The 11,939-nt window shown below is 38.1% G+C and overlaps 1 protein-coding gene across 2 annotated transcripts; it reads right to left on the reverse strand.

The window, feature by feature from the left end:
• Window positions 1-1,005: 1,005 nt before the first annotated feature.
• Window positions 1,006-11,036, reverse strand: LOC122088305 (ABC transporter B family member 4-like). 2 transcript variants are annotated; one of them, XM_042657512.1, is made up of 13 exons: window positions 10,917-11,036; window positions 8,266-8,677; window positions 7,965-8,019; window positions 7,633-7,808; window positions 7,309-7,530; window positions 6,936-7,174; window positions 6,179-6,704; window positions 5,326-5,599; window positions 4,204-5,135; window positions 2,721-2,987; window positions 2,283-2,546; window positions 1,855-2,148; window positions 1,006-1,560 (listed from the first exon to the last, which is right to left on the reverse strand). In XM_042657512.1, exons 2-13 carry the CDS (start codon window positions 8,605-8,607, stop codon window positions 1,207-1,209), a joined length of 3,945 nt encoding a protein of 1,314 aa, XP_042513446.1. In that variant the 5' UTR covers window positions 8,608-8,677; window positions 10,917-11,036; the 3' UTR covers window positions 1,006-1,206. The 2 variants fall into 2 exon arrangements, with proteins under 2 accessions (XP_042513446.1, XP_042513448.1); XM_042657514.1 differs by lacking the exon at window positions 10,917-11,036 and having other exon boundaries at window positions 8,266-8,765.
• Window positions 11,037-11,939: the final 903 nt, after the last annotated feature.

The following is an 11,939-nucleotide window of genomic DNA, read 5'->3' on the forward strand; positions in this document are numbered from 1 at the left end:
TTGGTATACTCCGATCTTGGTTTAGATCATATTAGAATTTATCTGAATTGATTAGGTATGGGTCAAAATTGAAGAAAAAAGAATGCCATAACTCATAACCTTAGGAATTTAGAATGAAAATAATCAATCAATGGATTGGCCGGAATCAGGATCAAAGATCGGCTTTGGCCGATCCAATCCTGATTCATATACGCCATTACACAGATGTTTACACCTCCATGACGTCATCGGATAAGGAATCTGTTGGCCGGCCCGGCCCAGCCCATGTTTAAAAGTTAAAGCTTGGACTTTTAGTTATGAGGGGAGTGAGGGACCCAACCCAATCACATTCATAACCTACCATCTCAATTAAAAAACTCGTGACAATCCAATTGAAAGCTGTCGCCACTTGCCACACATCAGCGAACGCCGAACGCACAAATGGTAATAGAAAATTACAGCAACGTAGATGGGTTTTCCAAGTCAATTTAACCATTTGAAACAGAGAAAAAACCCCTAATTAGTCAATTAATCACGTGTCAAAATTAAAATGAAGTCTAAAATGTTCCTTCCCATATTTATATCTATTTGGAATGACGTCTTCCTCTGCACCAAAGTAAAAAGACTGACGTCTTTCAAACCACTCTACTTATATCTATTCTTTTTTGGAGGACCTTCTTGGTATTGTATTTTTCCTCTTGCTGTTTCGGTCTTAATGCATTACTCTATTGTGAGATATTTATGATTTTTTTTTTCAGATATTTGCTTCTACATTATCCCACTTTCCATTGCTCACATTCTGTATATTTATGTCATTAATGTTTGTTTTATGTATAATAAATAGGGGAAGATTTTTTGAACAAGCGGCAGAAAATAATACACCATTTGAGATGTGATAAAATAATTGAATCACATACGAAAGCAATGAGGTAAACCCATTTCTTGTGTCCCTTCAACCGCATAATAAAAGATTTATTTTATTCATTAAAAAAGATCATTTATTGTGAGAAAAGATAGACAAAGAGCTGCTAGCGTATAATGCCGAGAACTTTTTCCCATAATAAATAAAGAATTGATTTTCTCTTCGTCAAATGGTGAAAAGATTCCTTATTTTATCATCATTAGATGTCACTCTATGGGTTTAACAACAAACCAGAAAAAATAAAATAAAATAAAATACAAAACAAGACAAAAGATATCTCTATGGGCATACAAACAAAGAGTTCACTAAGAAGGAGCACTGGTATGAAGTGCTACCAAGGACGCATAAGCACCATCCTTGATATTGATTAATGTTTCATGCTTCCCTTGCTCCACAATAACACCATTTTTAACCACTGCAATTAGATCTGCACCCATAATGGTGGACAACCGGTGGGCTACAACAACTGTGGTGCGGTTCACTATGACCCTGTCCAATGCATCTTGCACCACTCTTTCGGATTCAGCATCAAGTGCACTTGTTGCCTCATCTAGTAGTAAAATTTTTGGTGCCTTCACCATTGCTCTTGCAATCGCCACCCGTTGCTTTTGACCACCCGACAATTGGACTCCTCGTTCTCCTACAACTGTATCATAACCCTGCAAGCCAATAGATAATCCTTTATTGTTGTTCCACTACTCTATGGCCATGGTTTTGGTATGCCTTCTCATAATAGGTTTTGAGTCTAGCACGCATTTTGAAGTAAAAAAATTGAAAAGAATGGGGCTTCAGAATGTGTTCTAGACCCAGAATCTATTCCAATAATGCATACCAAACACAGCCGATGTTTGCTGTGTAAGATTGGAATTGTCTTGCATGAAACAAGCTAAACTTTTCTGTGGTGAGAAAAAAATGACAAACTAAACATAAAGGGTGTGTTGCAGTATGTTGACCTGTTGCAATCCGCTAATGAATTTGTGGGCATTTGCTAACTCCGATGCAGCTATGATCTCTGCCTCTGTAGCATTTCCTTCCTTCCCATATGCAATATTAGCTCGGATTGTGTCATTGAACAAGGCAGGTTCTTGGCTCACCAGACCCATCTGCTGTCTCAACCACTTTAACTGTAACTTTTGAATTTCAGTCCCATCTAATGTGATCTGTCCTGAATCTGGGTCATAAAATCTCTCCAACAATGCAATCACCGTCGATTTTCCGGACCCACTTTCGCCAACCAGAGCAACTGTCTGATGAATGAAAACCAGACCATTAGTTCTGATGCTACTAACTCCTCTACATGTGGTAATTGAATTGAGTACAGGTTTTACAAACTTAGTGTAAGACATGTATGTTGATGAGAAATGCAAAGTCAAAAACTCACCTTTCCTGAATGAACTGTCAAGCAGAGATCTCGGAATATCTGAATGTCAGGCCTTGTTGGATATTTAAAGCTAACATTCCGAAACACTATTTCTCCCCTTACATTTTCTAGTGTTATTCCAGACTCATCACTTGAGTCTATCTTTGACTTTTGATCGAGGATGGAAAAAATAGAAGCAGCAGAACTCTTGGCTTTACTGGAATCAGGTGCAATGGAGCTTGATTGAGAAATCCCAATGGCTGCCATGGTGAGGCAAAAGAAAACCTGGCAAGCATTACAGAAACAGTCTATTAGACCACAAATTTAACTTACTACCTAAGAGTATGGCTACTAAAGCTTAACTTTCTTTTTTTGGAATCTCATGCTGTATTAATGTGTTATTTAGAAACATCATCATGAGAAAGAAGAAAAAAAAGAAAGGAATGAATAGATACTTACACGAAAAACCTTCGTGAATGTTGTTTTTCCATGTTCAACAAGCTGGGCTCCAGCATAGAAACTGGTTCCATAAACACAGAACAGCATAAAAAAGGAAACCCCATAACCAATACCACTAATTAATCCTTGCCTTATCCCTGACTTCAGAGGGCCTTCACATTTCTTTTTGTATAGTTCCATCACCTTCTCTTCTGAACAAAAAGAAGCAACTGTTCTTATGCTTCCAACTGCGTCATTTGCCACTTGACTTGCTTCCTCGTACATCATCTACAACCATTCAAATACCCATCTCAAACATAAGCTAATATGCATGATTTTTGAGATTGATACAGATGATTAAGGCACTATTTTGTAAAATAACTATCGTTTTAAATGTAGATCAAGGTTATAAGTGAGATAGGTAGCTTTCAGAAATCCAGAAGCATAGAAGAATTTCAGTTCTGAATTTTGGACAAACCCGGATTCAGGTAGGACATTAACCTGTGTTTATCATAGTCTGTCCAACAAAGATGTGGTCTGAACCCAGATTTTAGAGGAGCCTCAAAACCAACCCCAACATACTGTTTTCTCAAACCTATGTAAATCCATATTCAATGTCCAAAAACCATTATAATTTTATTATATAATGCAAGTAGTTGTTTTTAGGTTTGGACTCTGGACCGAAGGTTAAAAACTCATGACTCAAACTCCTAAGCTCAACTTGTAATTAAAAACAAAATCATTATTAAAGCAAAGAAAAATGGTGAAATGCAGGGCAAAATACAGGGTTATATGACCAAAATATGTTTAGTGTTCCCATTTGGGTTAGGATTTTCCTAGTAGGTGTGCTACATGGTGGAAATCAGGGTGTAGGAATATGGCTAACAACCTCTATACTGCTTGGCCTGCATCTCAGTAGTCCGAGAACAGAACATGACCTAGGTTTGAAATTGGACAAAAGAAACCAATCTGAAACCATAATCCAGACATAATATTCTCATCTACACCCAGAACCAGGACAGAATCTTTTGGATTGGCACTCAAAATATTACCACACCTACTTGAGAGTGAATATTGCTAGGAGTCGATGAATTCACTCTCCATTGATCAGTATTGGAAGTTTTCATGTCTCACTCCTAGATAGAATAATAAACGACAAGTGTTCAAGTCTCAACCCTAATGAAACATTGAAACCTATCATAGTTTGGAAGCAATAAAATAGGTAGAGCTAACTCCTGTCCTAAAATGACAAGAGCCAATTCTGACCATAAAATGGATCCTAACAGAAACTGGAAGCCATCAATGAATCTTTGGTCATGGAACAATCAAGTCCAAAATAGGACTATGCTCATGCACAAGCCCATTTTGTTAATAAGATTATCTGCTGATAATTTGAAGTATAATTTATCTGATACTGCCTATCCACACCCTTTTTATTGAAAAATTGAAAAGTTTTCAGTTTGAATGAGAAATAAAATAAATAACCATGCGTTTGAGCCCAAACCTTTGCATCTGCGCTGAATCCTTTCATGAACCTCATTTGAACATATCCATTGAGACCAATCAGTGGTAGCAAACCAAGCATTATAAAAGCCAGTTGCCAGTTTGCTTGGAAAGCAATAATCAAAGCAGCAATTGCTGTCGCAAGGTTCTGAACAAGAAGTGAAAGAGCATCACCAACCAGACTACGAATGGTTGCTGCATTTGCTGAGAGTCTGGCACCAACTGCACCACTGGAGTTCTCCGGATCATCAAACCAACTGACCTGCATGTAAACCACCTTCTCAAAGCACATTGACCGGATCCTTCTGATTAAATTACACCCAGCCACAGCAAAGAAGTGTGTTTGTGCAGGGGTTGCCAGTAAGGATGCCACACCAAGGACAACAAACATCACTGCCCAAAACTTTGAATCCTTCCTAAGCTTACTGTGTGGTCCATAGAATATATGGATTATACTGGACATCAGAATACCAAAAATTGGTAGTATCACACCATTGACGGCTGCAGCTATAACACCAAGTATTATTGCTGGGAGCTCCGGTTTATTGAGGTAGGCAAGGCGACGAATTGAAACATCTTTTGGCTCTTCTTCTAATGGTGGCATCTCGTCAGGTACTGTTGTAATTTCTGTTCCTTGGATGTTGACTCCAATAGGTACACCAAATGATAATGAAAATGAGTGGCGGCTGCTGTTCCCAGGCCCAGATGATCCGCGACTTATTGACCGTCGGATGCTGTTGTTCCGAAGTGATGATGCGCGACTTATTGACCGTCGGACGGATGTGCGCTGGCTTAAATGCCAAGCAGAATCCACTGTTGTTTCTGGTTTATCTTGATCATTTATTCCATGCTCCGACTCTCGGTTCATTTCTTGCAAGCGTATAAGCTGGCAATATGCTCCTTCAGGATCCCTCACAAGCTCTGAGTGGGAGCCTGTAAATGTATAAAGACCAAACTTAGTCACTCATACCTTCCTCTGTCTCTCACACACAGAACAAACCAACAAAATAGTCATTCCATGGACCAAAAATGACCAATGAAGACATAACAAAACCAGACCTTTTTCCAGTTTCTCTACTTGAATAGGATAATAGTATATATTGACAACTTATAAGATTTGTACCTTTTTCAACTATCTTTCCCCGATGAATGACAGCAATCATATCTGCATTCCTCACGGTACTCAAGCGATGGGCAACAATAACTGTAGTTCGATTGACCATGACCCTGTCTAATGCATCTTGCACAATGCGCTCAGACTCTGCATCAAGTGCGCTTGTAGCTTCATCCAGAAGTAAAATCCGTGGGTTTTTCAAAATTGCTCTAGCAATGGCAATTCTTTGTTTCTGCCCCCCGGACAGCTGAGTTCCATGTTCACCCACTGAGGTGTCAAGCCCCTGAAAACAATAAACGCATGTATAGAAATTAGAAAATTCTGCCAAAAAATAAATTTTTTGATTTTCTTAAATCAGTAACAAAATTCAAACAAGTTATCATCCTTGTATTATGTCACAAGAGTTGTAGAGGCAAACAACCTTCATCAATGGACAGAGAAGCTACAATTAATCTGTATAAAAGTTTAAAGGGATCTTCTTGGAAAAATACAGCCTTTTGTGGGGTTAATATCATGACCTTGGTTCAAATTCATCTTCACCTCTAACAGACAAGAATTAACGAGCTTTTTTGAAAATGACATCCTTCATCCTTGGACCTCACAATTCCCATATGTGATAAACTAATAGCTACCATCTATGAACTTCGCAGCATTGTCTTGCTCAGATTATAGGTTTATCTAGCTTTTATTTTTATTTGAGTAGGTAAAAGTGACAAAATATCAATTATTTCAAGGATGAAATCCTAACAGTATCTGAAAATGGGGTTAATCCCTTGGGGGGGGTGGGGGGTGGGGAAGATGTAATAAATTAAAGGTAGTAAAATCCTGTTAAAGCTAACCAAAGGACAAGAAAATGTAGAACCTGAGGAAGCTTGTCTATGAACTTGAGAGCATTGGCTTGCTCAGCCGCAATTCTAATTTCTTCCGTAGTTGCTCCTTCCTTCCCATAAGCAATGTTGTCTCTAATGCTAGAAGCAAACAGCACAGGTTCCTGACTGACGAGCCCAATTTTTGTTCTAATCCAACTTAGCTGAAATTCTTTGAGATTTATATTATCTATTAGAACTTCACCAGCTTTTGGGTCATAGAATCTTTCTATGAGACTGATCACTGTTGACTTGCCGCTTCCACTCTGTCCAACCAAAGCAGCTGTTGTGCCTCTAGGTATGAAGAGAGAGAAACCGCTGAATATTTGCTCATCTGGTCTAGCAGGGTAACTGAACCAAACATCCTTTAGCTCAATATCTCCACGAATATCATCCATTGTCCGCCCACTGGTATCATAAGCATCAATTTCTGGTCTCCGGTTTATTGTCTCAAACATTTTATATGCCGCGGCCCGTCCAGCAGCAAATGCAGTAACGCACGGAGATGCCTGCCCCAGAGACCTAAACCATTCAGCACAACAAAAAGATTAGCAATTTGATATTTTTTTCCAGTTCTTAAACAAAATGCTAAGCAGCAGACAGGCGTACAGAAATGTTAAGTACATCCATTTATATTCTTCAAGTAACTACTGATAAGCATCTTCAGTTTTCTCTTTTTTGTTTCTGAAGGCAAAAGTTACTTTACATTCACCATATGGAAGAAAAAAGAAGCATCAGCTTGCAACAACTTACAATGATCCAATCAACACGGCGATAATAACATTAATGATAACACCCCCATTGTATCCCTTGTTAATTATAAGCTTCGCACCATACCATACGGCTAAAGCATAACTGCAGAATATGATACACATAACAGAACCAAGACCTAATCCACTAGCTAAGCCTTCCTGAACCCCAGATTTATAAGCACTAGTGAGAGACTTGTTGTAAGAAAGTATGGCTAGCTTCTCTCCAGTAAATGATGCGACCTGCACATGAAAAGTGTGACTCATTCACCATTTAAAACAGAAAAGGAATGTAAAAGAAAAACTTAAAAAGCATTACTGCAAGAAAAAATTCTGATACTACATAGATAATGTTTAATTCCACCACTATTACGTACTGTTCTGATTGAACCAATTGTCTGTTCCACTATATTTGATGCTTTAGAATATGCAGTTTGTCCACGGGAGGCCATCTTGCTTATAACAATGGACATGGCTGCACCAGAGATCACAAGAGCAGGAATAGTAGATATCATGACTAGAGTGAGAAGCCACCCTTTTATGAAAGCTATCACAAAGCCTGCTACGAATGTTGTTATCAGCTGAATAAACTTCCCCACCTGTAAAATAAAGGACAATATAAATGGTGATCACTTAATCTTGAATCCTTAAATGAAGGGATTAGTAACTGTTTGTCAGAATTGGTTTAGAAGCAGGAGTACCTTCTCACCCATGGCGTCTTGAATGAGGACAGTATCACCTGACATCCTTCCAATAACTTCTCCAGTGTTTGTTTCTTTGTCAAAGAAACCAATATCTTGCCTCAGAATGGTCTTCAAATATAAATTCCTTATTCGTGCTGCTTGTCTTTCCCCTGTGACCATCCAGCAAGACACCTCTGACAAACAACAGATATGGGTTTCTGAGTTCCCAGTGGATAAACCATTTCTCCGTGCTATATAATTAGAACCTTAAATTCATGTATTCTACACAAATATATGGCTAAAAAAAAAATATATGATATTTCATACTAAAGTGAGTCCAATGTACTTACGCAAGAAAGATGCCACACCAGCCCCCACAGCCAAGTAAACAAATTTCAGAGATACCTGAATACATAAACAGAGAAGTCTTAGGTGATTAAAGCAGAGGGCATCATAGATTGATAAGAACAACAATGTTCTAGCAAAGAGAGATATTTGCATATTACTTGAAAGGTAAAAGCTCAACTCCATATTCTTTCAACTAGATTTTTGCACCCATATATTAAGATTCTAACCCAACTTGGATTATATACTATCCATATGGATAGAGTGCATAAGATGAATTACCAAATATTACATGCAGAAGCATACCTTGGAAACTTCATGAACCACAGTTTTGCTATTGCTGTTTTCTCCAAAAGAATTGATAATCTGCCCAAAGAGAAGAGTCATTATAGGCATGGCGCTTCCATTTGCCATACCTCCTATTATGCCGATGACCATTAATAAGATATCCTGGGAGTCTGCAAATGAGAAGAGCTTGGTATATGGAACGGTCTGGTTACTCCCCTCTCCTTCCTTGCTCTTCTCAGTTGTTTGTTCAGCATCAGTCTTTCCTTGGTTTTCATTTGTCTGAGTAACAGGTCCATTGCTTGTGGATGCAGAGGCCTGCTGTGTTTCTATATCACCATCCAACCCATTCTCTTCGGCCATTTTCCTAACACCAAGGCCTAACAAAGTATTGTGTGCTAGAAATACTGATCAGTGTCAACTTAAAACTCAGCTGCAAGACAACATGGAGAAGGGAAGGAAATCAGAATGCGAAAACAGGAAAGATGGATTAGAGAAGACACAGACAGGCAAAAAGAATTTTGGAATTCAGAGGACTACTTGTTCTTGATGACAGAAAGTTTGGGCAATTTAAAATGGGGGAAATTACCCAGGTCAACCAGAACAAAACTTGCAGGCAAAGAAATGGAATCGCAGGGTAGATTGGAAAATTCCACCCCACCCTGAGATTTTCTACCAAAAAGATTTACGTCCTTGATAAGTAAAAAATATGTTTTACTATAACAAATTACGATGTTAAATAGATTTACTAAACATTTTGAAAATTAAACTACCTAAAATACCCTCAGCCTAATAGGAAAACAGATCAAATTCTCGCATTATCTGATCCACACACATGGAATCTAAATAAGAAAAAATTCTATGGTGAATCCCATGTTAATGTATCAGATCGGACGAGAACCGTGAACCGGGAACCGGGAACCACGAACCAAAAACCGATATTTTTTAATTCGAACCACTCACTCTTCTAATTTTTAATCCCCACACACTCGTCGTCTTTTACGTTCTTCTCCTTGTGAACAGAAGAATGGGGTGGGGCAGGAGGAACAACAGTGTGCCAGGTGGAAGAAAACTCTCGGGTTTCAGTTGAGACAGTATTGGTTGAATCGGGCAATCAAACAATCTCCGAGTTAATTTGTTGGATAAGAAATCCATGGCTAAAATCCAGTAGCTAGCATCTGCTTGAACATGGTGAGTTACGGAATTTAAATTCGTTTTAAAAATTTAAAGATTAATTCAAAATGATAAAAAGCTGAGTTTTTAACTCTGTGCCTGATACTGTTTGGACCAGCAACACGAGCAACCCTGCCCCATCCTCTCTTCTGCTTTTCTCGGTTGTTTCTTCACAAATCCCTGTTGGTTCTAAGATCTATGTTGCAGAAAACGATTGTGTGGGTCTCCTCAAATGGGGATTTCTTATTTAGGTTGGGTCTTCAACTGCTCTGATTAACCTAGCTAACAGTACAGTGCAGATATATTGTTGCCCTTCGCTGCAATTTCTATCTTGAGCTTACCGAAGCTGGAGATTTAGTTTCTTCTTGATTCATTGATGGGTCATGGAAGTCACTCTCTGGACTAGCCACAAGCCATTTCTTTGTTGCTTCAGCTGCTCTGTTTGACAATGGGAATCTCATCCTTCAAAACAGAGACCAAGAGGTCGTTTTTCTTCCACCAAGTACACCCAGTTGTTCCTCCCGCCACCACCCTATACCCTTTTCGCAGATTGGGTTAAAGCCTCCGTGGTGAGTATTGAGTGGTAATGAGATCCAACGGTTGGGGTGCATGACAGGTACTCTCAACCGTTGGATTCTCACTCTCTGTCTCACCGGATTTTATGCAATATTTTACGTAATTCAGGATTTGATATCCTAACAAAAAAAAAATTTTTTTGATAAATCTCTTAATGTGAAAGATAATTTATAAATCATTTTGAGTAGATCTAGGGGATTTCCCCAAAGGAAAACAAATCACACAAACCGAAAAACCTTGTGCATCAAAGATTTATAGGTGGAGGATTTGGCCAAAAACTCCCGAATAAAACCATTCAGAAGAGATGAAGACCGAAAACAAGAAACCCCAATAAGATTGACCAGTGCCAGGAGATGCAAATAGAAGGTGAAAGGGGTTCCCTCAACAATAGAGGGCACGTGGGGAAAAACAGAAGGGAAATAAGGATCCTTGGATCTGTAATAATTGGAGAAAAGGTGGTGATCATCCTCTTCCTAAGTGGCAACAACAGAACAGCAATCACAGAAAAAATATAAACAGAAGCAAAAAAAAAAAAATCTGTCTCTTTTATGGAAAAAATTAAAAAAGATAAAAAGTAGTAAATCATATGAAGGCCAAAAATGATAAGAGATGAAGAAAAGAAAAATGACTGGTTTTTATTTTAATTTTGAACTTTTAAAGAAATTGCAAAGCGAAGTAATTGTGAAATATCCATTATCAATCAAGTATCAAAGTTCTAGTTCAGTATAAAAGTGAACAACATGATCATGATAGCCATTCACCATTCATGAAGAATAAAAAAACAGAGCATAAGAGAGAACATATAAAGCACTCACTCAAAACCCAAAAGCCGAGCACTAACTTGCAGAGACCAAAATGATTTAAAGTAAAAAAAAAAAAAAAGAGAACAAGTATGGGGGAATCCCAAAGCTTAGTAAACTCACAGAGATAGGAAACCGAGGTCCCAGGAGAGATGAACGCTTTGGAAGTGTGTTCGGTTCAGAAGATGATGCGTGTCTGTGTGTGTATGCACTCTCGAGCTTCGTTTTGTCGATGGGTGCAACAACAACTTACGTGCAACGTCCTTCTGGTTCTCTGCGGACTTTAGATATTTATGTGCAACGTCCTTTCTCGGTCTTCTCTCCAGCGGAGCTTAGATATTTCATTTAAAAAAAAAAAAAAAAAGGAAAGAAAAGGACAATTATTTATTATAATCACTCCCCCACACATTATTATTAGTGTATATTTATTATAACTTCCTTATCTTAAACTTTATTTTAAATTTCTACCCTCTCTTCTCTCATAATGTTCTAAAACGCCCAAGCTTGACAGCTAGCGCTTCCTTTTATCATTCCCATTCCCAGCCAATTTAAGTGATTAAAATAAGTGTTTTCAGAAGGAGTTCGTTAACATGGATGGCTGACTAAGGCCTACATTGTAGGCGGTTTGACGCCACCGTGCCTCATAAATTTTCTCGCAGCCTTAGGCGAAACATGCGATAAGCTTATTTGGAGATTTGTTTTCAATGTAGAATGAGTTAAATTTCTCCACTTTCCTCACCTTCATTCAAGGGTCTCGTGTTATTCATCAATTATAATATTATTTTATTTCATTTTATATCCCAACTAAATAGGGTTGAATGGAGAAGATTGCATGAACACACCAAAAACTCGTTATAGACTTTAATGGTGATCACTGTAGAAGTCATCATATGGGTTTGACCATTCATCTCTATCTTATCATCTTCTACCATAATTTGGGGAAGAGAGAAAATATCTATGACTTTAATATCTACTGATCCACTAATTGATCCACTAATATCAAGTTTGATATCAGCCAAAATCAATCCCATCCAACTGATTTAGGCCGATTCAAAATGATTCTTAGACCATGGTCCTTAAGTAATATAGGAATTATATTTAAATATAATAAATTAAAAAAAAAACATTTAATCACATTAATACTTT

This window comes from Macadamia integrifolia, chromosome 9 (assembly GCF_013358625.1).
Source record: "Macadamia integrifolia cultivar HAES 741 chromosome 9, SCU_Mint_v3, whole genome shotgun sequence".
In the NCBI taxonomy this organism is placed as follows: domain Eukaryota; kingdom Viridiplantae; phylum Streptophyta; class Magnoliopsida; order Proteales; family Proteaceae; genus Macadamia; species Macadamia integrifolia.

Coding starts and splice junctions, on each gene's coding strand:
- LOC122088305 (XM_042657512.1), bottom strand. CDS start 8,607: ATGGCCGAAGAGAATGGGTTGGATGGTGATATAGAAACACAGCAGGCC. Junction 5,600..6,178: donor TCATAGACAAGCTTCCTCAG/GTTCTACATTTT, acceptor TATTGTTTTCAG/GGGCTTGACACCTCAGTGGG. Junction 2,988..4,203: donor GATTCAGCGCAGATGCAAAG/GTTTGGGCTCAA, acceptor GAATGGTTGTAG/ATGATGTACGAGGAAGCAAG.